Here is a 26,577-nt window from a genome sequence, read left to right on the forward strand (position 1 = left end):
TTTATAGAAGATATAGAATCATATGTAACCCATCTGCTAAAGCCTGCTACAGAGGAAATGTAAAAGGAGCAGCCCTCTTCAAAATGTTTAGCACTGATCGCAATCGCAGCAGTTTACCATACGGGCTCCATCGGTATCTGCTCCTATTGATGCTGCAGCCCCATCACTTCATTTACCACGAGAAGCATCCCAGACGAGTTTCTCTCATTTCCATTTATCGAAATCCTATTTCTATTCCATCTGCCAACTAGTCACCTGTGAAACTAGTTTTTAACCACGGTTTCAAAGTGCACTCGCTTCAGCCTTCAACCCAATTCCCTTTATTGGTGTTTACTCGACAGCATAAAAACCACTGGAGGGGTGCACACTGCCAGCGTGGATCATTTCATTGTAAAACACCCTGGCAAGGGTGGCACACAATGTTGCACAACGTAAAAAAAAAAAAAAAAAAGTGTGTCGGGGAATTAAAGAATAAATTTCCACTTCCAATTAAAAGATGCATTTGTGCAACGTGAGGAGGAGGAAACATCATCAACGAAGGGGAGAAAACACACCGTTATAACTCAGGAGGCACAATTAAATAATGCTATTTAGACAGAGCTGCTCTGCTAATACAAGCAGAACATGTATAGGAGACAGAACAGGCTGCGGATGTACCTCCACATCCCAACAGCTGGGGGAACAGATGACAAACGTAAACACAAACAGCGGTAAAAACAAGTTCATTAAAAGCGAGATGAGCTACCGTCACTCCGGATTTACATAAAAGGTAAACAGTTGAAGTTTAACGCGTTTCCTGTGACCCAAAGGTGGCGTGAAATAAACACACTCTTGAAGAAAGAAAACACCAGTTTTATTGTGCAGCTTAGGTGTGTGTGTGTGTGTGTGTGTGATCAGAGTGGTATGCAGAGCGAGCGCCCTCTCTGCAGGCTCTCCAATCAGACTCTGCTAGACTCTGCTCCGACTTCGTTAAAAACTAACAGAACACAGCCTGAGGGGAATGAAACTAGAGGCCGATGGGCAGGTGAGTCCTTTTTATTACAGGTCAACATTCATTACATTTCAGAACATCCTAAACGTTAGAAAAACCTTTCCCCTCATTAACTATGCTTGCTCCTTGTACCGCTGGTGCAGCATGAGCACATCTTCCTGGGAGACTCTGGTCCAGCCCTCGCTGTGGACATGGTACAGGTTGACCTGCCCTCCGCTGTAGGCGTCACGGTACGTCGCCTGGTAGATGGCGCGACGGCCGAGCTCACACGCCTCCTCCACTGTCAGCTCATTCCTCACGCCGCTGTCCACCACGCCGTAGGCATACATGGAGCCTGAGCCCACCGCAAACAGGTCGCCACACACCCGGTTACCCTCCGAGTCAACGTAGTACAACCCTAAAGAGAAGGGACAAAAGGTGGGTCAGCAGGGCAGAGAGGCGGATAGAAAGAGTGTAAAGGGAGTCGTTTTCCTCCCGATTCAGGCGAGAACTGAGGTGATGCACCGCTTTCCCTACAACACACACGGCACGTTCTCCAGAGAGAACAGAAGAACATCTGCAACTCCTTCAAGTCGAGTAAGGCTGGCAGAGATGAACAGCTGCATCCTCTTCAAGTAAAAATGAAGCCGGACGCAGGACCTGCTGACGAGACGCGGCCCACGACACCGTCCACCTGGAGGCCTTTTTCTGAATCCTATTGATCCCCGCAAACAGGCTAAAAATTAACTATCGACCCACAACCTGAGCTGTCCAGGTAGCAGCGTCTCGCCAGAGGATGGAAAAAATAAAAAATACAGGAGCGTCATTGCACCCTGTGGATTACAGCAAAGCTAAGACTCAGAAACGTCCACACACTCCTTTGAAGCCCTCACTTCTGTGCATGGAGGCATCAGCTCAGACTGTGTCAAACTGACCCAACGTAACCCCATGAGCAATGCAGCCAACCCCCCCCAAACCCCTGATGTGAAGGACAGTTTGCTCTACACCACGCTTCGTAGACACATGCGCGACATTTTGTTCAGCAGCCATGACACATTCGCCCGGCCCGACTCCAGAGCGGCGTGACTAGCACCAGCCTGCGAGCTCGCCCACAGCCAGGCTGCAGACGGTGAAAAGGACAGCCTGTGAAACGGCATGTTTTTCTAACGCTTTCACAAAGCAAAACCTGTGAAAGTCAGCCGCACGCAGAAAAGCGGGAACGCATAAATAGAAAACCGCTAAATATTCACAATCGCTCATAACCCAGCAGTAAAAAAAACGCCTTTGGATCGCACGTCCTCGCTTCCAGATTCTCAGTTTAACTAACTATTAGGGCTGGAGAGCCACTTACATCTGAGGAAAAAAGGAGAAGCTTACCATCGGTTTCAGCGGGCAAATTGCAGCTTCCTAAGCCTGTCGTTAGATTGCCATGATAATCATCCAGTGCCTGCGTGTGCACGGGGGTAATTTGCCATTCCAAGACCTGCCTGTTCCACTTTGAAACTGTGAGGGACTCGTTAAAAACATAATAGGCAAGGGAAGAGAGTTATAAAGACAGCCTCTTTTGTCGAGTGGCTCAGTTGTCGGAGGTGGTTGAGGACTCTTTAAGAGGTCCAAGTATAGAAGCAGTACACAAGCACACCTGGGGTCTTTGTACAGCCGGGTGTGATGTCGCGTAATGGCTTCTGCGCCTCAAACGCCACCGCAGCAGAGAAGTGAGTTCAGGGGAAATAGAAAATGTGGAGGTGAACTGACGAAGAGCGTGCTGTCCAGAGAGTGGAGCAGGACCTCCTCCTTCATCAATCAAACGGCAGGTGCTTAAAAAGTCTTTTTAAACAGCAGCAGCAGCCTGTGCATCTGGCTGGAGTAACCGCAATTAGACGTAGGCGAGGAGCTCGGCGCGATGCATGGGTGGTTGGCATCAGTCGGGTCAGTGAGTGTCATCTGTCCTCCCCACTCAAATTCACAGCTGGCTCAAAAGTGAGAAGAGCACTGCGGGGGTACAAAGGGGGCAGAAAAGCTATTACATCACCCCCCCGGGAGTGGCCGTTGCCACGTGGGCTTTCTGACAAGGCTTCACATCGTACACCACTCTGCTTTTCACAGAGAGGCTGAACCGATGTAAAAACACAAGACCCGCATGTGCAAAACCTTCCTGTCCTTGTGCAGAGAGCAGCACAAAGCAGACGCTTCCCTCCGCTGCTATGAAGCATTAACCGCACTGATTGCAAGCGTCATAACAACACGTAATGTTATTACATTGAGGCACATTTGTCAAGCTCCTTAACATGGCTGTTACTCCGTTTATTTTGCGTGCGGCTTAAGGCCCTTCATCTGGGGAATAAGTACTCCTGACGTGGTTGTAGCTGGCTAATGAGCTTCCTGCCTAAAAGTGATCGATTTAATTTACCTCTCCGTTCAATCACATGCACAGTAAGATGCAGACATATTTACATCACATGACCTATCGTGCACATATGAGATCATTATTTCCCCAACTGATTGCCTGAGATTTAGCGTCGGGGGCATCTGTGGGCCCACCAGCGGGCCGTCACTGTCGGCAACGATTCTGCTGTCCAGATAAAGCTGGCATTGATCGCCACTCAGCATCAGGGCATTATACAAGCCACCCGATTGTCTGGGGCTCACACCCAACGCCCAGCACGCAGCTACTCCTTCACTGGCCTACTGTCCCAGCCTCATTGATTTCCCATTACTGTGTCACTGTGGCTGCCTCTTTAAGCACACCTTCGCTGATGTACGGCCTCCCTGCATGTCATCCAAACTCCACAGCTTTAGGGATAAACAAGGAGACAGCAGGAGACAGCCTGCAGTGCCATCTAGTGGCAAACTGAAGCTACAGATGTTTGTCTTCCATTTTCAGGAACCTTAGTGTACAAAAAGACATTCAGTTTCACAGAAAACAGGAAAATCCACAACGTTTAAATAAAGAGCATCGGTGACTCCACATCACAACAAAGGACCATTAGATTAACTAAATAATAATCCGGTACATCACTCACCTTCTACACCCCCTTCTCTTCAGTAAGGTCTCAGGGAGCTGGTGTGCAACAGTTAACAAATGAGAGGGAGGGACACTCTGGACAGGTCCCCAGTCCATCACAGGGACACAGAAAGACACAGATCGTGTAAGCATTCACACACTCACTCACATCTGGGGACAAACTCTCTAATCAATCTAACACGCATGCTTTTGGTCTGTGGGAGGACACCAGAGTGCCAGAGGAATACCCACGCATACTTGGGGAGAATTTATTAATAAGCTGCATGGAGATGCAGTTGGTGGCAGCTGCGTCTTGCCGCAAGGTCACAGGTGTGTGTGTGTGTGTGTGTGTAGGTGTGTGTGTAGGTGTGTGTGTAGGTGTGTGTGTAGGTGTGTGTGTAGGTGTGTGTGCTGGTACTCTGGTTTCCTCCCACATTCCAAAAACCATGCATGTCAGGCTGACTGGATACATCATCTCTTGGTATAAGAGTGTGACTGGGTGTTTGTCCCTTAATGTCCCTGTGGTGGACTGAGACCCGTCCAGGATGTCCCCTGCCACCCGATGACTGCTGGAGTTAAGCACCAGCTCCCCAAGACCCTAGAGACAAAAAAGCGGCTAAGGTAACGAGTGAGTGAGTCCGTTTAAACTCAAATGTATTTCGATAAATTCAGGGCACAGCTGAATAAAGTAACAGCACATTTAATTTTCACAAGTTTGATCACAACAAAAGATGTTTAAGGGGCATTATGGAAGTTTGACAGCCAAAACATGTATAGAAATAATTTCTTCTTCAGACATTCTCCTGCAATGCCCTGGTCCTGTAGAATGAGCCCTGGCATTTTTACTGTGGTTGCCTGTTTTTCCGTAAAATCACAGAAAAAGAGAGATGCTCGGGTCGAGCAGGCACGCTCAGACATAGCCCGTAGCATTTGCTATCAGTAGCTTTAGCAGCAGAGAGTGAGACAGTGCCACTTTGTCCCTGTTCCTAACGCCTAGTGACGAACCTAGCTACATTTCTGAGGACCCTTAGCTACTTTCTGTAGAACTTTCTTCTAGATATTTCCTGCAAATTAGCAACAAAATAGCCATTTTTGCTCTGAACCGTTCTTTGAACGTTGTTTCAGCTGTCATCAAGGATATAAATGTTACAGATACAAAGGACGTCACCAGTGCTTTAGCTCACCTAGTAAGACGTCGGACTCCCATGCAGAAGATCTGGGTTTGATTCTGGATGTGAACATAGTTTATTTAGAGTTTCTTTTTTACATTAATGGTATATTTTTTTACAGTAAGATGCCCAGATTTATTTGAGACTCGCCGAACGGCATTGAATTCACAGATAAAAAAGATGTGGGTTCAACTTTCATTTTGGAACAATTTTTCAAGCAAGGGAAGGGAATGATCTGAGCATGCAGGAGGACTGACCCATCATAAACCTTTGTCGGCTGTGCTGAAGAGAAAGGTACAGAACCAAATTATTTAATTAATTAGCTGCACGTTCTCCTGTCCTCTGGGCCAGTCAACCCCACACACACACACACACACGGGACTGTCTCAGCTGTTATTTTCGTTAAGGAGTGTGCACGTACAGCATGTGCGCCTCGTGCACGAGCCTACTATTGAAGCTGCTGTTACGCTTTTGGCCTGAGGGGGCAATCGTGAGCATAAAAATTCAAAAGACCATAAAGTCCCTTTAAGGGGAAATGTTATAATGAAAAACTAATTTTTTTTCTATAAGGAAATCTGTCTGATCATTTTGGATCACCATATAGACCAAATGTTCTTGTGGATTCCATCTGCTGCATTTACCTGGGCCTCTCTTGTCCCAGCCACACACCATGGTTCCCATGCTGAGTCCCATGCCCTTGTACTGGTACACCATGTTAGCAAGCAGCTTGGAGGCAGCCGCCACAGAGATGCGCTCCTTGTTGCGCAGCTCATAGATACGGCACTGGCGGGCCAGCAGGCGCTCCCAGAAGCTACAGTCAGCGGCTCCTCCCGCCATGGTACCCAGCAGGTACGGGTTGATCTCAATCACCTTCTTGACAGTCTGTGAGGCGATGTAGGAGCCTGCTGTGGCCCGAGAGTCCACTGCAACAATGACTCCATGCTGGAACTGAGAGAAGCAGAAGTTCATTAGAAAATTCAGTTACAGAAGAGAACAGTCCATCTAAGAGATGCTCTTGAAGCTCAGCTCAAACTTTAACACATTCCTCTAAAATCACACCAGTCAAAGTCAATTACTGTGGTGAAAATAAAATACGATTACGGAAATAACTAATATTGATTGACTGAAACGTTTATTTGAACATAAGACAAAATATTTTTTTTAAATCAATAAACATAGTAGAAAAGAAAAGATATACCAATAAAAAAGAAGTCTTTGTCCAAAGGGAATAAGAAGAAGCAAGCACCCCCTTGTCTCTCATTACTAATTTACTTTACAAGTTACCATCTATACCTATCTATATATATATCAATATATCAATATATCTATCTATATATATATCAATATATCAATATATCTATATATATATATCTATATATATATCTATATATATATATATATATATATATATATATATATATATATATATATATATATATATATATATATATATATATATATGCAGCTACCAATGAGAGCATTAACATTTTATGGTACTAGTGATAGTAATAATAATAACAATGACAACAATAGCATAAAAAACAGCAAAATAATAATGACAATATCATAGTTTCCATAACTTCAGAGAAGCTCATTTTCAAATCCATTAGTTATCATTTTTTTATACAGTGATTTAATTTTGTTTATATTTGGACACTGTTTGTGTATTTCCTGCAGCCCATTCCACAGTTTCACACCACATACTGATGCACAGAAACTCCTTTTAGTGGTTCTTACCCTAGGCATTTTAAACATTTTAGTCCTTCGTAAATGATATCCCTCATCGCTCTGGTTGAAGAGCTTTTGAATATTAGGTGGCAATACGTGCTTACTAGCTTAAAGTGCTTGTTGGTTTACACTGGTTCCTTTGTCAAATGTATTGTAGTTTTTCCCCCAACTAGATAAAAACTAATGCCTATGCCTAGTTAAGTTTAAAAGGATTATTAAACTGAACTTTGATGTTCTTTTATAGCCATAAAACTATAGATTTTGGGTGTAAGAAACCAGATTGTTTGAATGTTTACTGCAGCCTGATGATCACAAACATAAATCATCTCATTTATCAGTAAGACAGCAAGCCAGTGTGGGTTTAAGTTACCATACAGAATACATGTTTGTTAGTAAAGTCGCAAAGAAAATACAAACATTAGCAAACACCGATGCTCAGAAAAATCAAGCTGCCATGAGAAAGCAATTTGTAGCTAAGCTAGCAAGCTAACGCTCGTCACATCGTGTTATATAAAGTCTCGTTCACAGCGTAAAACGTAAACAATTAATCGGAAGTTGTTGTTTTTTTTGAATTGCATACACTTCCCGATACATTTGACACCACCTATTTTAAACCAATACGCGAACTTACTTTGAAGGCTAAGGTGGTTGTCCCGTGCAGGAACTCTATTTTCCTCTCCACGCCATCCTCGTCTCCGGTGAGTAGCGAGTTCTTAACAGAAAATTTTAAACTGTCCCCCGGGGCAGCTTCCAAATCTACACCGCTCTGACCGGGACCACAACCAACAGCGAAGGGCTGACGGTAATCAAATGAAAAATCCACACAATCGCTGCTCAATACACTAGCAAGAGCCATCTTTGTAAGAGCGTGATGAACAAGCAACTTCCGCTGCGCATGCGCAGTACGACCTGGATTGATCATCCATCTACAATTGAAACATGTCACAGCGCCCCCTGTGGTTGTGGGGGATTGAGAACGTAAATAATTGTCCTATGTACTTCAAGGTTTTCATGGATCTCTCTCTCACACACACACACACACGCGCGCGCGCACACGCACACGCACACACACACACACACAATGCTTTGCTTTATTTAGTAACTTTCTATTTTGACACCCTCTCCCTTTCCTTTTGTATCTTGGACCCGTCTCTCCATGTCTCTGTAATATTCTTCTTTCAAGTCCTCCCTCTTTCTTTGGATCCACCCTTGATCTGTAACAAGGAAAAGGTCTACATTGTTTCCTGAGTATGCGTCCCTGTGGGTGGCTCTGAACACTGCTTCTCTTGCCAAAGAAATGGCATCTTCTTTACTCAAACCCCAGCTCAGGTTTCCATCCAGAACTCCATAAGCGTAGGGAGAACCTGAACCCACAGAAAACACGTCTCCTTGCAGTCGGGCTCCATCACTACACACATAAATTAACTTTGGACCCCTGTTGGGGGATAGAGAGTCTGGCGCTGAACTAATAGCACCTGAAGAGTCTGTCATAAAAGATGTGTCCTCCAGATTTTTGCCAAAGTTGGTTCCAACTTCCTCCTTATCCCAGCCACACAGAGTGAGAGCCACACACACATCAGTGCCTTTAAAGGGATGGAGCATAAAAGACAAAAGCTTAGCTGAGCCACGTATTGAGAGGCGGCGGCCGTGTCGCAGTTGGTAGAGTCTGATTTCTCTAATCAGAATACGCTCCCACAGCATGCAGTCTGCACCGCTACCTGAGGAGGTGACCACCAAATGAGAGTGAATAGGGGTAATCTTATGAACAGCCGGACAAGCAACAAGCCCCCCAGCGCTGGCACGCGTGTCTGCTGCTGCAATCACTCCACCTTGGAAGATGAAACCCAAAGTTGTTGTTCCATGGCACAAAGGAAAAGGCCTGCGAGTGGGCACTGAAGGGCCATCCGTGGTTCTGTTGATGAAAGAGCTGGTGCAAGGAATAGATGGCATGAAGACATGTGGCAAAGTGTTCTCAGATGTCTTTGATCTTTTCCATTTGAGGTTGTAGCAGTCAGCCACCTGAGTAGATGAGGTTGAATCCTCCAGAGATGATAAAGGGGAGAACTGATGCACACGCCTTTCCTCAAAACCACAGATATCTTCTAAAGCCATGAGTTAGATGAAGATGTACGGTAAACACCCAACAAAGCTGTCAACTCCCAAAGCCTACTCTGCAGACAATACTGATGTGCTCTTCCCCTTTTATAGCTATGCAAAACTAACAGCTTTCAGTAAGGCCATCATGCACCAACACGACCGAAAGCTTTACGGTTGTTTTATATTTTATGCTGTGAATTGGATATGCTGAAGCCTCTTTCTGCAAACCTAAGACTCTTTAGTGCCAGAGAGTCATCTAAGACGTTTCACATCAGTCGCTTTTACTTTGTTTGCTTTTCGAGTTTCTGATACATGATCTTAATAAAACGAGGAAATAATTATTATATAATTTAAATGTAAATTACATTTTTAACCTTTTATTTTTAATACTTTCCTAATGTTGTTTGTTTATTCGTAAGGAGAAACATTGGAACAACAAACTGTTCTGTGTTTTTGTAAAATCTCTGCGCAAATAATTATCGCGGGATTTTACGAGATATGAAACTGACATTCTCCCACAGCCATCTTAGCTCTAAATGCCTTAAATGCAGCATTCATGCACGTTCTGGTGGATCCAAGATGGCGTCAGTTTCACCGAGATCCAGCAAGACGGTCCTGGAGTCCATTCAGTCGGTAAAAGTCATGGCGTCCGCCAGTTCGGGGAGCAGGGTCTCCTGCGGGAGAGATATGAACTGTGTACCGGAGGTAGCTGACACACTGGCTGCGGTCGCCAAGCTTGGGTGAGGAGCGTGTTTGGTCCGATTTGTTGTTTGAGTAACGACATTAGAAGAGTTTCGCTTGTTGCCATGTCTGAGTGACGCTTGCTAGTTAGCCGGCGAGTCTTGAGCACGTGCCCCATCACGATGCTTGGAACTGGTTATAAATATTTATAATCGTTGTTTGATCGATTATATGGAATAATTAACTAGTAATTGGAAGGATAACTGAGGAAATGTACAGTTTTGCTTGGTTATTTGATGTCTGACTATGGACTGTAATGTAATTGAGTTCGTCTTTTCCTCGTCCTGTGTGCAGGTTTGACTTCCTGTGCATGCCGCTGTTCCATCCGAGGCTCAGGAGAGAGTTTGAGTTGGAGCCCGGAAAATCCCGACCCGGGGCCCAGACCCGGTCTGACCTGCTGCTGTGTGGGAGAGGTTTGTCAGAAGAAATAGTGCTTCAGGCATCTCAGATAAATCTAAAGAATTAACAAAAGTATCTCACATTAAATGTTTTAAAGGGATTTATAGAGGAGTTTTTAACCCATTAGGCAATTAGAGGTATGCTGATTTGGATACAAATCTATTCTAATACATCCGTCCATTTTCATCTGCTTATCCGGGGTCGGGTTGCAGCAGCCTAAGCAGAAAAGCCCAGACTTCCTTCTCTCCAGCCTTTTGGGCCAGCTCCTCCAGGGGAATCCAAAGGCGTTCCCTGGCCAGCCAAGAGACATAGTCCCTCCAGCATGTCCTGCGCCTTCCTTTAGGTCTCCTCCTGGTTGGCCGGGCCTGGAAAACCTCACCAGGAAGCATCCTAATCAGGTGCCCCGGGCACCTCAACTGGCTCCTCTTGATGTGGAGGAGCAGCGGGCCTCTCCTGGATGACTGAGCTTCTCACCCCATCTCATAGGGAGAGCCCAGACTCCAAACATTTGTTTAGTCACTACCCAAAGCTCGTGACCTTAGGTGAGTGTAGGAACGTAGATGGACCAGTAAATCAAAAGCTTTGCCTTCCAGCTCAGCTCTTTCTTCTGCACGACAGACCGGCACAACGCCCGCATCACTGCAGACGCAGCACCTGTCCATCTTTCCCCTCACTCGTGAACAAGACCCTGAGATACTTTTAACACCTCCACTTGAGTCAAGACCTCATTCCTGACTTGGAGAAGTTTATAATACATCACTAAGAAACGTTCCCCATTAACACATCTGTGACGTTAACGTTCTCTTGGACTGCTAAATGAAATGAGTTTGAAATTCACGCGTTGAGCCAGTTTTTAATAATTATTTTCTCTGATCCAGACTGGAATACTCTGATTGTTGGGAAACTCTCTCCGTGGATCCATGCAGATTCAGAAATCGAGACCCAGCGCAGAAACTCGGAGGCTGTGAGTTTCCTAATCCGGACAGCTTTATGATGCTCTGCTCCTGTAAACATAATAAACTAGTCAAGCCTTCTGTTTACCTCCTCATCTCCATTTCTCCCTCCTTTTCATCCACGATGGTTTACTGTGTTTCTCTCCTCTTGCTTCCAGGCTCTTTCACAAGAGCTAAACTTCTCAGCCTACCTGGGTCTTCCCGTCTTCATGATCCCTCTGAGGGGACCCAACAACGCTAACTTAGCCCGAATGTTGCTGAACCACATCCACACTGGTCACCACACCTCAAATGTAGGACACCGATGACGCCAACCCAGTGTTGAGTGGCTTTTACATAGCAGAGTCCAAACTAACAGGTTTTTTTTTTTTTTAGTTCTGGATACGCGTTCCACTGATGGCGATGGAGGACATGCGGGAAGATCTGATCGAGAATGAACCGACGGCTTGTTTGGATGAAACAAGTGTAGATGAGAAAACTTGGAGCTGGTTAGTTTCCCACAAACACTTCTATTTAAGGATTAGTTTGATTTATTTACTTATTTTTTCTGTGTTTTTTAGGTGGCATTCATTCAGAACCCTTTGTGATTACAACAAGAGGGTCTGTCTCGGTGAGGGAGCGCAGTGTGAAGCAGCCAATGAAGGAAAAATGATCCTAAAAGATGATTCTGGTTTTTCTTTGTGCTGAGAGTCTGCTTCTGTTTCCCTAAAGCCATTGAAGTTGGAGCAGACATGCCTTCAGACGCCGTTATTGATAAATGGCTCGGGGAACCAATCAAAGCAGCAATAATTCCAACAAGCATCTTTCTAACTAATAAGAAAGGCTTCCCAGTTTTGTCTAAAGCTCATCAGAGAATAATTTTCCGTCTTTTCAAGGTGAGATCGTTACCGATTCTCAGGTTGTCATCAGCGGGATTCAGGTGTGTTTCTTAACCAAACCCTTTTCTCCTGGCAGCTGGAGGCTCAGTTTATCTTCACAGGCACCAGTCGGCACACTGACAAGGACTTCAGGTCCTACCTGCAATACCTGGATTACCTCAATCAGAACAGGCCTGCGCCCAACGCCTATGAGCTGTTTGCCAAAGGCTATGAGGACTACCTACAGTCGCCCCTGCAGGTGAATAAATGCTGTTGTTGTTTGTCTTTAGTTCTTGATGAACGGTTCAGTTATTTTTGTTTTATTTTCCAGCCCCTCATGGACAACTTGGAGTCTCAGACATATGAAGTCTTCGAGAAGGATCCTATTAAATATTCTCAGTACCAACAGGTGAGGTTGTTAGGATTCGGGCCGGGTGGCACCCTCAAAACCCTTCGGTTTTAAACCATTCAACTAAAAAAAGTAACGTTAACGTGGATTATTTATTATTTCTGAAGATATTTTAAATTTTTTTCCACCTAGCACGAGATTAGAGACTAAAGCATCAGAAGAATCATGAACAACCAAAACTAATCAGAAAGTGTAATCCTCGTAGGGCTGCCGCGGACCATTACTTTGAAAGTCGACTCATCGGATCGTGCATCCGTTGTGGCTATAGTATCAGCATGCAGCGACTCTGTTATAACCATCATTGGCTTCTTATTTGAAGTGTTGTCTAAAAAACAAACACAGTTAAGATAAAAGCCTTCAACCCCTTTTAACAAGCTCTGCAATAATGAGGGGAAAAGGCACTGAGCTTAAGAAAAAGGTTGTTGGCATGGTAACAAGGTTTTTCACTGAAGAGCTAAATTTTATTTTAACAAATTTAGAGACATTCCTGCAAACACACGACATGTGTTAAAGATAATCACACCGTGTCGCTACTGTTGATGTTACAGCTACTAATCCTAGCTAGCTAATTAGCCTTAGGCGACTCTGGCTCTTCGTCGTCGGCCGCAGCGTGTTTCCTTTTTAAGGTTTTTGTGAATCATCGTCGTTTTGCCATGGGCAGGTTCCCCCTTTGCAGGTTTTGCATATGCTTCTCTTAATTTTTTTATTAAATGTTCCCAAATGTTCCCAGCTCCACTGCTGGCCCGCCATAACTGTTTGGGCTTCTCTGGTGACTCCACGGCTGACCTCCAGTACCACAACTGTGCTTCAGTCCACTTTTTTCAGTGTTTGTCTTTTCTTATATTAGAGTAAAAACGGTTTATTAACATATCTGGAAAGTTTTTTATGTGTAAAGTTTTTAGGGCTGCCACAAACGACTATTTTAGTAGTCGAATAATCACCAGTTTTGTTGATGATTAACGAATAATCGTGTCATTCATAAAAGTTTAGCTTATTGCACCAGGATGCTCTTAATATACCCATCATTAGCTTCTAGTTCTATGTGTGATCAGCTATGTGGCATCTAATAATAAAGACTAGATGATAGCTTATCAAACTACTTTAATTAACTTTGTAACCTGTTAATACAAATGCTGCAGTCAAATGGAGGTAGGCACCTAAAACCTAAAATATATTGTACACAAAAAGGACTCGTGTTCACGAGAGGCGTGGTGGCAAGGTTGAAACGCTTCATCTTCCAATCTTAACTCAGGAAATAGCCAACACACCAAGGTACGCCTCTGTAGCACGGCTGGTCCGCACGCCAGCGGTCTGGGGACCATCGACAGCTCTGAGGGTCTGCTTTACCGTAAACACAAAAGATATTAAAGTTAGTTTATTTACCAGATTAATAATTCTGTTATATCTAATGATGTAGGTTAAGATTTAACACAAAGAAAATGTTTAATGCTTTAAACATGTTAGTTACTTGATTGTTCAGTCAGCGACCTTTTTATTTTATCATAAAATGCATTATACCGTAAATCCTCTAATATTGGCCTGTATTTAATTAACTGCCGGGTATCATATTTTGGCCGGTGTCGGCGGAGGTGAATAATGGCCGGTTTTTTATTGTGGCCGGGTGGAATGTGGTAACAAGCAAGTACGGGGGGCGGTTGTGTCATCCGTCTCACTTTTGATTTGCCAGTGAGAGACTGCCAGGGTAACTTTAACCGTGCGGAGATGAAGAGGAGGCGAAAATTTGATGTCAAGTTCAAAGAGAACGTGCTGATTATGCTGCAGAACACTCTGGGGAGCAGTAGCACGGGTTGTATGAACTAGTCACTAGTCGACTTCACCGCTCTATAGTGACTTTTTATGCCTGTCATCGACTAGTCGTTGTCACGTGATAATGACCGGCAAGATGCAGTCCACGGAAAAGACGGCAGCCTGCTGTCAGCAGGTGACAAGCTCCTGCGCGTCGGGAGGCAACGTGCTGTGCCAGAGCGTCGGTACTGACACCCGCCGTAAAACTGACATTTAACCAAATTGTGACGTTTACCCTCTTGCAATTTAACATTCCCCTCACCCCCATCCTAACCTTAACCAGCTTGCGCATGCAAAGCTCTGATTGTTGACGCGCTCCAGACATCTGCGTCCTGAGCACGGCCACAGTAACATTATCAAGTCAGGTGTCGCCACCTCAAAAACTAATTTAACACTCGATCGTTCATGTCGGCTCATTTCCTTTTATGTTTTCTGTCTTTTATTCTTTTATTTGCGCCTGATGCTTTTCGCTGCTGTGGAGCGGAGTGCATCACCTGTTTTGTCCTTGGTGACGCACCTCACTGATACGGCCGGCGAGCAGCACGCACTCCACTGTTTTTGCGGTCGGTAGATCTTTTAGAACTGCAGTTCAAAGGTAACTGAAGCAGAAACTACCGTTGTTAAAAGAAATGTGTTTAACTTTGAAAATGTGGGCGCAATTTTAATTGTCAAAAACTCCAGCGAACCATTAGTTCATTTTGCTCAAATAGAAATGGAGGCCTGCCTCTAATTCTGGTCCTCCTTCCAATAAAGGCCTGGAGCTTGATGAGCTTGAGTCAAATACAGGCCCGGGCCTGTATTAGAGGATTTATGGTATTCTAACATTTTTGTGTCCAGAGAGAATCAACACACACACACCTTAAAGGTTGTTTCATTTCTCTTTTCCGTCATGGTGGAGAAATGGGATGAGCCTGGTAGGTATTAGTCGTGGTAACCTGGGTTGAGCTGCTTGATCATCTCTCTGAAACCTTGATACGACCATGGACAGGAGTCTCATGACCAGCATGCTCACAGTGGCCTCGGTCAGGGCGTTGGCTTGCTGAGGTGTGCACGTAACAAACTTGTCCATTGAAGAGGAGCACTTTTATTAACTTTTAAAATTAATAGTCGACTATTTTATTTGTCGACGTCGTCGTGACGAGTCGACTAATCGTGGCAGCCCTAATAGTTTCCCCTACAAACTTTTATGATTAGCCCGTGTTGAACTCCAGCCTGGCGTGTGTTCTAGAGCCCAGCAGTGGAGCGTTATTCTATGCTGTTGTCAGTAACGTGTGTGTGTGTGTGTGTGTGTGTGTGTGTGTGTGTGTGGTTTGACTTCTTCTCTACAGGCCGTGTTTAAATGTCTCCTAGACCGAGTACCGGACGAGCAGAAGGACACTAACGTTCAGTAAGTTGGAGCATCGCCGTCTGATTGGGACGGGGACATTTGATCTACACTGCTGTTCTGTGTTGTAGGGTGCTGATGGTGCTGGGAGCAGGTCGGGGTCCTCTGGTCAACGCCTCTCTACGTGCTGCTCAGCAGGCTGACAGGAAGCTCAAAGTGTACGCCGTTGAAAAAAACCCCAACGCCGTCATCACGTGAGTCTTTAATCTGAGAGGCCGCTTGAATAAGGAGGCGGAGGGGGAAAGAACTGCAGCCTGAAACGTGTTTGTGATGTGCTGTTAGACTGGAGAACTGGCGCTTTGAGGAGTGGGGCGACCAGGTGACCGTGGTGTCGTGTGACATGCGGGAGTGGGCTGCACCAGAGAAGGCTGATATCATTGTCAGTGAGCTGCTGGGATCCTTTGGTGATAATGAGCTCTCCCCTGAGTGCTTGAATGGGGCGCAGCACTTTCTCAAAGGTACCATCTAGGGATGAGCGCGAACACCACTAACATTCTGTTAAACCATCTAAATGATCTGTATCTGTACTCTGGGTGGGCGTGGCCTAAGCCAGAAGTGGGTGTGGTTTACATCAATACATTATTTTACGTCTGATCAGAAGTTGCTATGTGTATTGTTTATTTGAAAACTATTTACAGAGCAGCCTCAGAGTTGAGATTAAATGTTTTTAATCACAATAGTAAAGGAACTATTACAGAACAAGTTTTTCAATAAAATCAGAACATTAATATTTAAGTGCATGAATTAAGAGCGAGAGAGAAGAAAAGATCTTTTCTAAAGCGCCTCTCAAGATAAAAATCACGGGGCGCTTCACAAAACAAAACATGTAAAATAGAAAAAAGAATTTAGAAAATGATTAAAATATATTTAAAATGAGCAAAAAATAGACAATTGTGATTTAAAAATGTAGAGAGAGAGAAAGAATAGGAAAGAGGGAGTGGATCCTGAGGAAGAGGAGAGAGAGAGGAAAAAAAAACCCGACTGGAGCGCAGGCAGTGACTGACGCAGCACGAGCCGTTTTCAGCTCTGTCTTGTCAAATGCACCACGTACGTTACGAAAAAAGTAACTTTAAATAACTTTAACTTTAAAAAGAAGCAAACCGAAGAAAACATAGGGAGCACTGAAGAAACGTGAACAGTGAAGCAAGCACAGAGAGATCCGCAGTGTTGGGCAAGTTACTTCAAAACTGTAATGCATTATTTATTACTTGTTACCCTCATTTTAAAGTAATTCATTACATTACAAGATTACTGATTTTAAAATGTAAGGCATTACACTACTTTTGCATTACTTTGTTACTTTCACCAAAACAACTTCAATATGAATCTGGTAACCTGACACTCAGTGAGCTCATGACATATATGTGGAAGGTGATGTGGTGTCTGAGCTAGGATTGCTGTTAAAAACAGTCAGATATAATAACAGTGCTTTAAAATGATTGTTTATTAAATAAAAGCAACAACAATCTGTACTCTCAGCACGCTGCCATCTTAGATTAACTGAGCAGGGAGTGAGGTGGTGGGGGCTCCAAGCCTATGTTTGCCTTGGTCCCCAAATGCCTTGATACGGCCCTGGATGTGGGACTGACTTCTGGGGTGATCTGATTCTGTCACATGTATAAATATTAAATGCTTATATATTATTGCTTTTCACTGGTAAAAATGTGTATTGGGGATAAATCTACCTACTTTTTTCTTTTTTTCTTGATTTTATTTGAATAATTTCCTGCCCTTTCTCTCCTGCATGCTGCATGTTTTCTCCGTCTTCCAGAAAAAACAGTTTCCTAGACTTCCTACTTTGTAACGGTCAGCCAGAGGGATCTTCACATGCGCGGTGCTCCAGCAGTAATGAGTTGAAATCACCGGGGAACAGATTATGAACTCAGCTGAGGCAAAGCACGTCAGAAAAGCACAAAATACCAGAGAATATGCGCTGATATGAACGATCGCAAGTGAATTATTTTGTTTTAGTGGAGAGATTTTGTGAATGTTACAGCGGCCGCGTGCAGGACGCAGCTGAGCCGTTACCGCGGCGTCCTCTCTGCCCGCAAAGCTGAGTCCATAAATGACGTAACATATGCAGATACTGGATCTTTCTTCGGGTTTCCCGCAATTTGAATTTTTAAGGAACACATCTTGATTCTGGGTTTAAAAATACATTGTAATTACCGCGTTACTGACAATTGTACCGAGTAAATATTACCATTCTCTTTCCCTGTAATGCCTTACATTACTACATTACAGCAAAAAGCAATGCATTACAGTAATTAATTACTTTTGTACCGCATTACTCCCAACACTGGAGATCTGTGTGTGTGTGTGTGTGTGTGTGTGTGTGTGTGTGTGTGTGTGTGTGTGTGTGTGTGTGTGTGTGTGTGTGTGTGTGTGTGTGTGTGTGTGTGTGTGTGTGTGTGTGTGTGTGTGTGTGTGTGTGTGTGTGTGTGTGTGTGTGTGTGTGTGTGTGTGTGTGTGTGTGTGTGTGTGTGTGTGTGTGTGTGTCTGCTGCTGAGTTTTGTGTGTAGGGAGGGGCGGGCGCACTATGTGACTGGCCAATCACAGAGCGTGAAGACGGTCAGTTACCCAATGAGGACTTTCCTTCAGCACAATTACAGATATTTACGAGTTTTACTCGTTTCATGCTCGTACTCGTCAAAAATGCTTTTTCCGTACCGGATACTCGTCTGAAACGAGTATCCGGCTCATCCCTAGTTCCGTCGCTTTAAGAAACACAGATTCCACAAGCAGACGTGTTTCTTTCTGCTGATGCAGAGCAAGCATTTGTACTGCTTCGTTACCTTCCTTTTCCCATCCAATATCACTTTTTCTTTCTGTTTCTGCGTTCCAGATGATGGAGTCAGTATCCCTTGCTCCTACACGTCTTTCCTAGCTCCGATATCCTCATCCAAGCTCTACAATGAAGTGCGGGGGTGCAGGGAGCGCGACAAGGACCCTGAGTGCCATTTTGAGACGCCTTACGTGGTGCGTCTCCACAACTTCCACCAGCTGGCTGAGCCTAAGGCGTGCTTCACCTTCACACACCCATCTAAAGGTAGAAACCATCAGATTCACACGAGGGAACGTGTGTGTTTGTTCGGGGGTATTTATGAGGTGTGTGTGTCCTTTCAGACATGAACAATAACCGCTACCAGTGCCTCAAGTTCTCTGTGGACTGTAACTCTGTGCTCCATGGCTTTGCTGGTTATTTTGAAACGACTCTGTACAAAGATGTCACACTCAGTAAGTCGTGTGAGGGGAGGGGAAATGATCGTGTGTGTGTGTGTTTAGATAGAAATGTTGCTTTAATTCCATGTGTGTGTGTGTTTTTATTGCAGGTATAAAACCAGACACTCATTCGCCTGGGATGTTCTCCTGGTTTCCCATCCTCTTCCCCCTCAAGGTAAATCAATCACTAGAAAAGTGGAAAAATCCAAATCCTGTTCAGAGACTCCATGTTCTGGGTATTCCGTGTCTCCCTAACAGCAGCCCATTTCCATATCGCGAGATGATGATGTCACGGTGCGGTTCTGGCGCTGCAACAATGGGAAGAAGGTTTGGTACGAGTGGGCCGTGACCGAGCCGTGCTGCTCTGCCATCCACAACCCGGCAGGTCGCTCCTACACCATCGGCCTTTGAAACGCAGCGTCCGTGCTCTCGACTCGTGTTGTTTAGTTAGACTCGGTGGCGACTGGATAAATTCTGTTAGAGCAGATGTGAACTTTCACCTGTGCACGCATTCTGTCTCTGTGTGGTCATTGTGAAGCTCTCTGATCAAGTCCAAACCAAACCCACTGGTTTCACCTGCTGGTTTTGTGTTTTTTTGTAATGTTTTGAGTTTAAATGTGGACATAAACATCCAACTGGTCTTTTGCCTTATCACACACACATTCCACATGAGCCATAACACAGCTGTATCCTGTTAGCACTGCTCTCAACACACGGTCACCCTGTTCATGTTACATGTTTAACCGTTTGTATTTTGTCTTCTGTTTCTTAGAACATTTTCAATAAAATACTGTCATGTCCGGTCACAGACACGCATGTTGGGTTTCACGGGCCTCAGATCCATTTATGCTTTAAGCAAACGTGCTAAATGAAAGATGGCGCTCGGGCTTGTCTCTGAGTGAGCTGATTGGGTGGTGCCACCTGTGACCTGACGGCTCCACGGGTCACTCCCGCATGATGTGCACCAGGAATACCGGATTTAAGCCACGTCACCAGTCCAGGCCATGGAGAAGGCTTCAGTGAGGCTGAAGCTTGGCAGGTAGAAATGGAAGTTTTTTACATCTATTTCTCTCACAGCCATCAAGTACTTATAGAATAAAACTTTTTACTAGTTCTCTTCCTGAAGCACAATGAACTTCACCTCCACCCACATCCTGGATAGAATTGCAAACACTAAAACAGATGGTTCCTTCCACACCTAACCTGGAGGGTGGTCGACCTACATGAATGAGAAGAGGACTGCGCTAATATATTAACCCCCATAGGCGTGCCCTGTAGTGTGTGAGGGAAAGGAAGTGATTCTTTGGGTCTCTGACGGAAGTGCTCTTGTTCTTCCATGATTTGGGTTTCCTCAAACCTAAAAAATTACATTTTTTCCCCAAGGGGGAGGACCTCTTGGTTCTGGTTTCTGGGAGCTATGAAATGTTCTCAAGCTCAGTATCCAGATCTTCTTTCTCATTTAAATCTGGGTTTGTTGTTGGGAGAACAGAAGTGTCCTGGGCTTTAGTGTCACGGACAGGTTCTGGGTCAGTGGTGGGAAAGTCCGAGGGTTTTTCACCTGAATCCTGTTCCTCCATGCTGAGCTTGTTGTATGAAGACCTGTTCTGATCTTTCTGTAGCTGTTCTTCAGTCTTTAGCAAAGGTGCCTTCCTGCAGGTTGTGGAAGTCTGGCCATCCAGATACAGAAAGCCTCCATGTTTTTAGTGGCCTGTTTTGGTTTCCACGTGAGCCTGATTTTTTTTTTTTTTTTTTTTTTTTTTTGAGTTTCATTTCAAAACTTTCTGCCATTTGTTGTGGTGAAAAACTCAGTTTTATACCTGAGGTCCTTGAAGTCCCCGTCCAAGGCTTCTACATGTCTAGCCATGAAACGGCCTAGATACATCCTAATAGACATTTCTAAGATCGTGTGTTCTTGCAGAGATGTTTATTCAGCCATCAAGGCATCATTAATTGTCTGTTCTCCAGTTTCTTTGTCAGCTATTTATTAAGCTCCTGTTCCAAATTTCCAATCTGAATTTTAGAGGATGTACCATCAAGTTCATACTTTATGCAGAGCTCTTATTGTGAAGCGGCCTTTTCTTCTACGGTCTTCTGAAAGCTCATCTCCATTTTTGTAAAAGATTTTTTCTCCCGGCTGAGTTCTGCACGGAGAGATTCCCTTAGAGGTTTGATGATCTCTAAATGAGTTTGTTTTTGTTTGTTTAAAGGGGCATTATGGAAGTTTGACACCATGTTCCTGATGAGTAGAAAAACCGTCACAAGGACATTCTTCAGAGAAAAACAACAAAACCGGTGCTCCGAGGACTCCAGATTCACACGATCAGAGTCCAGGCAAGGAGTCAACCTGGACTGTGTCCTGAACAGCTGATCCCTGGCTGGTGTACGAGATACGAATCCTCATTTTCAGATTAACCTGAAAGTTACAGGAAAAATGACGTTTTATTAAACCCCGATCCTTGAAATATGTCAGTGAAACCTTCTGGACTTTGTGACATTTTATCACAGTGTTTGTAGGTGAAGGTCTTCTTCTGGGATGTGATATGATGGATGGCACCCAGAGCAGAAACGCCAACCACCATCGAGTTTCCTCGCAGACCCACCTTGTTTGGGTTGCTGAGAACCACCGTCTGGGTCAGCTCAGCTGCACCTCGAGCAGGAAGAGAGTCTCTGCTGGGGGCCTTCATGTGTAGCTGCACGCTCTGGAAGGATCAAACAAAACTAGGAATTATCAGATACGCATGTTGTTCAGCTCTGTTTGCCGTACCGTCTACCGACAAAAGCAGATATAGTCTGAATTCTTTACCGACGGCTGACCAGGATGTAGTCGAGGGTTCAGACGCCTACCCAAAGATAGAGCTGGGGGAAGCATTTACAAATCCTTTAAACCTTCACTTCTAAATACCGCAGACAACAAAAGACGTTTGGTCCTAGAAAACCGAGAATGGTGTTTAGCGCTCTCTCGTTTACCCACATCAGGGGGCCAGGGCCTAGGGATGACGGCCAACGGTGTGACCGTATTTGTGTTTAAAGCTAGCTCTTTAGGAGATTAGCCATTCACTGAAAAAACAGAATAGTTTAATCAACCTAATTTAATAGTTTCAATTGGTAACAAGCAATTTAATTAAGTTTATCCAACCATAATTATTAAAATTGTACCAATAATTTAAGTTGGATGAACTTAATTAAATTGCTTGTTGCCAATTGAAGCAATTTAAGTTAGATCAACTTTTTTCTTTTTACAGTGTTGCAGCTTTAATACAGAACTGTTGAGTTATTATTTATATTTGTGCTAAGCTGATATTTTTTGCCATATTTAAATATTTTAAATCAGAAAACTAATTTTAACATCGGATGAAAATAATTGGAGCAAATAAAAACGTAGCTTTCAGACAATTTTGTATATTTAGGAGGAAAAGTTCTCCAGATCAGTGAAGTAAAAAAAAATATCGATAATAATTCAGTTCTACCAGCTACACCCAGATCTGTTGGATTAAATTATCACTTCAATTAAATCTGCCCGACAACGAAATAGGCTAAAAGATCTCAAATGCAACACATCATGTCCTGATTTAAAGAAACTCAAGAATAAAGAGTTTGGTGTAGAAGCCCCCTCCCTGTTAATCCCAGTAATCTCATATTTTAAAATCAAAAACAGGTTTAATGACAGACCATCTACACCTATTGATCCATCCTTTATATTCCTCATTATCTGCTCTAGCTCTGAAACAAAAACAGACAAACGAACCTTGGGTACTGCAGCTTGCAGGGTGAAGCTGCTGATGTCTGAGTCAGAGGAGTTGGAGGCTGTGAGGGTGGCCAACAGGCCCGAGTCTGACTCTTGTTCACAGCCGAGTGTCAAAGTCACGCCATGTTTCTCATAAATGGTCACAGTGGGAGCTGTGGAGGGGTGACGGGAACAAGATATTATGCGCTTGCTTTTGCCTAAATTATGTTCAAGAATGAACCCTTTTTGTGTCCAGATATAAAATCTGTCCAGCATCAGCTTAGTGCATCTGTAGATCAGATCTGAGGATGGGGGAGTAAATTCTAATCCACCCAACAGCACCTAACGATGCTCCTGATGCGACTAGAACAGGGATGAGGAGACAGGAAGTGATCTTAATGTTGTCTCTCTAATCCTACAGATAATCTGTGAGTCTAACACGTACAGAAATAAAAGGCACGTGACTAAGTGTTTTATGATGTTGCTTGGTAACTAATATTTTAACAAAGGGCATAGATGTTTCTTCTTACTCCACATTGTCAGAGATGCGTGTGCTCAGTTTCATGGTGGCGGTGAGAGCGAAGCCTCTGGTTGCTGGTGACGACATGTGAGACTGTAGAACAGTCTCCAGAGCGTCCAGGACGTCGTCCTCCGTGACCTGATGGGACAAAAAGATGTTTGAAAGATGGTTTCAAGCACAAAAAGAGGAATCTGGGAGTTTTTTTTAATAGCATATTTACCTTAAAGAGCAAGTCCCCCCCTACCAGAGTATTACTCTACTCCCACTTCCTGTTTGAAAAATGCAACAAATGCTGTTGCCTAGCAGACCGAGAGGGCGGAGCCGCTAACAAATACACACACACAGGCTCACAACATTGTGACATCATATGGTACCAGCTAATGTTCCAGGGTACCTCTTAGCCAATAGCGATGGCAGATTTAAATTCAAATGCTGTGCAGAGTTTTTACCTGACAACAGTGCAACACTGACAGTTTTAGGCAGAAAATTAAATTTTTAACTAAAATGCACTTAAGTGCAAAACTACTGACTACACGTGTCTGCAGCACGATCAGACACACATTTATATAGTTTATCAGAAAAAAAAAGTTGATTTGGGGTGACTTGCTCTTTAACTTTATGATGAATAAAGAAAACCTTGCTCAGTCACTAATGAAAACATCTTTGTTTAGTAATGTGTTCAACGTCTGGATGTGGGTGACCCTGTAGTGTGGCCCTTTCTAAGCTTGGCACTGACTAGTTTCACTTCACCAGTTATCTGCATTTACCATCATCAGTTCACACACCCTGATGCTGCCTTTTAAAGGGACTATAAGGCAGTTTGACAGTCAAAACATGTATAGAAATAATAAATGTCTTCTTCATACATTCTCCTGCAATGCCCTGGTCCTGTAGGATGAGCCCTGGCATTTTTACTGTTATTGCCTGTTTTTCTGTAAAATCACAGAAAAAGAGAGATGCTCGGGTCGAGCAGGCTGCATCATGTGCGTTCACGCTCAGGCATCGCCCGTAGCATTTGCTATCCGTAGCTTTAGCAGCAGAGAGAGAGGCAGTGCCACTTTGTTGCTGTTCCTAATGCCTAGTGATGAATCTAGTTACATTTCTGAGGACCCTTAGCTACTTTCTGTAGAACTTTCTTCTAGATATTTCCTGCAAATTAGCAACAAAATAGCCATTTTTGCTCCAAACCGTTCTTTGGTTTGACGTTGTTTCAGCTGTCATCAAGGATATAAATGTTACAGATGCTAGCTATACATGTTACTGGTGCTTTAGCTCACCATGTAAGATGTCTGACTCTCATGCAGAAGACCCGGTTTTGATTCTGGATGTGAACATAGTTTATTTAAAGTTTCTTTTTTACATTAATGGTATATATTTTTACAGTAAGATGCCCAAATTTTTATTTGAGACTCGCCGAACGGCATTGAATTCACAGATAAAAAAGATGTGGGTTCAACTTTCATTTTGGAACAATTTTTCAAGCAAGGGAAGGGAATGATCTGAGCATGCAGGAGGTCTGACCCATCATAAACCTTTGTCGGCTGTGCTGAAGAGAAAGGTACAGAACCAAATTATTTAATTAATTAGCTGTGCTTTCTCCTGTCCTCTGTCCTCAGGGACACACACACACATACACAAGGGACTGTCTCAGCTGTTATTTTCGTTAAGGAGTGTGCACGCACAGCATGCGCGCCTCGTGCACGAGCCTACTATTGAAGCTGCCGTTACGCTTTTGGCCTGAGGGGGCAATAGCGAGCATAAAAATTCAAAAGTCTGTAAAGTCCCTTTAACTGACTCTGAAAATGTTCTGACAGTGAGTTAAACGAGCCCTGAGATTATGCAGATCAGCGATGTTTTTTTGAGATTCTTCCCCCATTTTTACTGGGCAACTCTTGCATTGCACCATTTTTTGTTGAAGTAGTCGGCTTTCTTCTATATAACAGTTTGGTTTATGATCCTGGACTTGAACTAGCAGTCTTTTATTTACAGTTTTTTTATTTTTGCTTGGGCCTGTGGCAATGTGAGTTTAGAGTCTTGCTCAAGGACACAACGACTGAACTGGTCAGGGCTCAAATCTGCGACCCTCCAGTTACACTAAACTCCTCTACCACCGTTGCCCAATCTCTATGTTTATGTATATTATGATCATACCTTGCTTATCTATACCACTTTGTTATGTATACTGCAGTGACTTTTCAGAACTTTGTTTTGTTACTTTGGCTCTGTGGTCTGATCTAGTCCGATCGCCAACATTCTTACCCCATTCAGTTTCCTAGCCCGAGGGCGTTTAGCTGGACTGCTGCAGGCCGATCATGTTGGGTCTCTTTTGTCCAGCAGTTTGTTGATCTTGTCAGGTTCAGAGCTTCAGGCTGGGATCTCTTTCTAGAGCTAGGGATGGGATTACTGCCACTCAGTGCAAATGACCCGTGCCCATTGGGAGGGGAGTTTCACTCACTTCTGATTTACGGCATAACTTATATGTCGATAGGGAGCCTAAGTCACGCCTATCTACTTCCAGACCATGGGTCTCCGGAAGAACGAGAAAATGAATGCAAGTCAACGAGGCTAAAAACGCTAGTTTCTAATTCAGTTTGTTATGTGCCAAGGATTTCACATATGATGTCCGTGAATTTTAAAGATGCATTCTGATACCAAGAACGTGCCTATTTTCGGACGGGGAAAACGCTATTTTAGGTTCTGTGTGAAAATAAGTCCAGGACTACAAATGTGTTTCACAAAAGTGACGTCATCAAACAAGTCACGGAGGAAAAACAGAGGGAAAATGGCTGGAAGTTCAGCGAACTACAAATCTTTCCTTCAGGAGGAAAGAACCACCATAAATCTGGCCATGTGGTAGGTAGCAGCTATGTTATGGGAGAGGAGATTCTGTTGTGATGTCATAAATGCGACGTGCCGATGTCTGGTTTGTAGTCATGCTAATTACTAACTTTTACAAGCTGATAAAACTCAAAGTATGTGACGGGCGTGGTCAAAACACATTATTTTTTATCCAAAGAGACTGTGTAGTTTTTACCATTAATTTTTGGAAATGTCCGTGCCGCCATTGCACTCTTAATTTGCACTTCACCCAAGTCTGCAGCGATGCAGACCTCGGACAAGGGTATTACCCACAAGTCATTGCTGCAGGAGAAAATGTTCAAGTTCCATTTCTGAAAATATGTATTTTCTAATGAAATTAGTTAATTTTAGGACAATTAGTTGATGCTCTGAAACTTTTAGACAAAGCAGCAATAAATGTTAATGTATTTCATACAAATAACTGTTTGGCTGTTTGTTTAAAAGTTGTCAATAAAGGTTTTTGAAAAAAGTGTCACAGCAACCAGCATCCCGGCATGTGTTGCGATTGATGACGCAGTGCCCCCTGTCTCATTTCTGCAATTATTTGCACACTTGTGTACTACATAGTTGAAGCCTTTCTCCAAGTGCACTTTGCTGAAGTCCGCAGGGTGCAGTGTGAGTACTGAGAATGGGTCTAAGTCTCTGGACGATGCCATATTAGATGCCATGTTTCCTTCGGAGCCCATGAGGACAAATGCATTTCCTGATATGTAACAAACGGTTACAAAACTTTCA

General features: G+C 43.9%; 4 protein-coding genes across 5 annotated transcripts; 1 reads left to right on the forward strand and 3 right to left on the reverse strand.

The window, feature by feature from the left end:
- Positions 1 to 836: 836 nt before the first annotated feature.
- Positions 837 to 7,799, reverse strand: psmb5 (proteasome 20S subunit beta 5). Its single transcript, XM_054733038.2, has 3 exons — positions 7,503 to 7,799; positions 5,785 to 6,091; positions 837 to 1,388 (listed from the first exon to the last, which is right to left on the reverse strand). The coding sequence occupies exons 1-3, from the start codon at positions 7,791 to 7,793 to the stop codon at positions 1,105 to 1,107; spliced, it is 882 nt and encodes a 293-aa protein (XP_054589013.1). The 5' UTR covers positions 7,794 to 7,799; the 3' UTR covers positions 837 to 1,104.
- A 73-nt stretch (positions 7,800 to 7,872) lies between these two features.
- On the reverse strand, positions 7,873 to 9,023 carry psmb11a (proteasome 20S subunit beta 11a). The gene has a single exon (XM_015957363.3). It carries the CDS (start codon positions 8,981 to 8,983, stop codon positions 7,967 to 7,969), a length of 1,017 nt encoding a protein of 338 aa, XP_015812849.3. The 5' UTR covers positions 8,984 to 9,023; the 3' UTR covers positions 7,873 to 7,966.
- Positions 9,024 to 9,512: 489 nt separating this feature from the next.
- On the forward strand, positions 9,513 to 19,545 carry prmt5 (protein arginine methyltransferase 5). The gene is made up of 16 exons (XM_015957366.3): positions 9,513 to 9,708; positions 10,004 to 10,122; positions 10,987 to 11,072; positions 11,220 to 11,354; positions 11,437 to 11,549; positions 11,622 to 11,671; positions 11,773 to 11,936; positions 12,016 to 12,177; positions 12,250 to 12,327; positions 15,462 to 15,520; positions 15,589 to 15,711; positions 15,800 to 15,975; positions 18,363 to 18,566; positions 18,644 to 18,754; positions 18,850 to 18,914; positions 18,998 to 19,545. The coding sequence occupies exons 1-16, from the start codon at positions 9,548 to 9,550 to the stop codon at positions 19,148 to 19,150; spliced, it is 1,959 nt and encodes a 652-aa protein (XP_015812852.3). The 5' UTR covers positions 9,513 to 9,547; the 3' UTR covers positions 19,151 to 19,545.
- Positions 19,546 to 20,919: 1,374 nt separating this feature from the next.
- Positions 20,920 to 23,081, reverse strand: LOC107384236 (AP-1 complex subunit gamma-like 2). 2 transcript variants are annotated; one of them, XM_070556129.1, is made up of 4 exons: positions 22,994 to 23,081; positions 22,485 to 22,636; positions 21,340 to 21,438; positions 20,920 to 21,152 (listed from the first exon to the last, which is right to left on the reverse strand). In XM_070556129.1, exons 1-4 carry the CDS (start codon positions 22,998 to 23,000, stop codon positions 21,060 to 21,062), a joined length of 351 nt encoding a protein of 116 aa, XP_070412230.1. In that variant the 5' UTR covers positions 23,001 to 23,081; the 3' UTR covers positions 20,920 to 21,059. The 2 variants fall into 2 exon arrangements, with proteins under 2 accessions (XP_070412230.1, XP_070412229.1); XM_070556128.1 differs by lacking the exon at positions 22,994 to 23,081 and having other exon boundaries at positions 22,485 to 22,822.
- Positions 23,082 to 26,577: the final 3,496 nt, after the last annotated feature.

The sequence above is a fragment of the Nothobranchius furzeri genome, chromosome 11 (assembly GCF_043380555.1).
Source record: "Nothobranchius furzeri strain GRZ-AD chromosome 11, NfurGRZ-RIMD1, whole genome shotgun sequence".
NCBI lineage: Eukaryota > Metazoa > Chordata > Actinopteri > Cyprinodontiformes > Nothobranchiidae > Nothobranchius > Nothobranchius furzeri.

What these genes read in the sequence shown, in the direction of transcription:
- LOC107384236 (XM_070556128.1), bottom strand. Translation starts at nt 22,739, where the DNA reads ATGCTGGACAGATTTTATATCTGGACACAAAAAGGGTTCATTCTTGAA. An exon ending in TGCAAGCTGCAGTACCCAAG is followed by an intron (nt 21,439 to 22,484) that starts GTTCGTTTGTCT and finishes TGATCCTTCCAG; the next exon opens with AGCGTGCAGCTACACATGAA. An exon ending in TTCTCAGCAACCCAAACAAG is followed by an intron (nt 21,153 to 21,339) that starts GTGGGTCTGCGA and finishes TGTAACTTTCAG; the next exon opens with GTTAATCTGAAAATGAGGAT.
- psmb11a (XM_015957363.3), bottom strand. Translation starts at nt 8,983, where the DNA reads ATGGCTTTAGAAGATATCTGTGGTTTTGAGGAAAGGCGTGTGCATCAG.
- prmt5 (XM_015957366.3), top strand. Translation starts at nt 9,548, where the DNA reads ATGGCGTCAGTTTCACCGAGATCCAGCAAGACGGTCCTGGAGTCCATT. An exon ending in AGCGCAGAAACTCGGAGGCT is followed by an intron (nt 11,073 to 11,219) that starts GTGAGTTTCCTA and finishes TCTTGCTTCCAG; the next exon opens with GCTCTTTCACAAGAGCTAAA. An exon ending in CAGAAGGACACTAACGTTCA is followed by an intron (nt 15,521 to 15,588) that starts GTAAGTTGGAGC and finishes TCTGTGTTGTAG; the next exon opens with GGTGCTGATGGTGCTGGGAG.
- psmb5 (XM_054733038.2), bottom strand. Translation starts at nt 7,793, where the DNA reads ATGATCAATCCAGGTCGTACTGCGCATGCGCAGCGGAAGTTGCTTGTT. An exon ending in CAACCACCTTAGCCTTCAAA is followed by an intron (nt 6,092 to 7,502) that starts GTAAGTTCGCGT and finishes TGCTTCTCTCAG; the next exon opens with TTCCAGCATGGAGTCATTGT. An exon ending in CTGGGACAAGAGAGGCCCAG is followed by an intron (nt 1,389 to 5,784) that starts GTAAATGCAGCA and finishes CCTTCTCTTTAG; the next exon opens with GGTTGTACTACGTTGACTCG.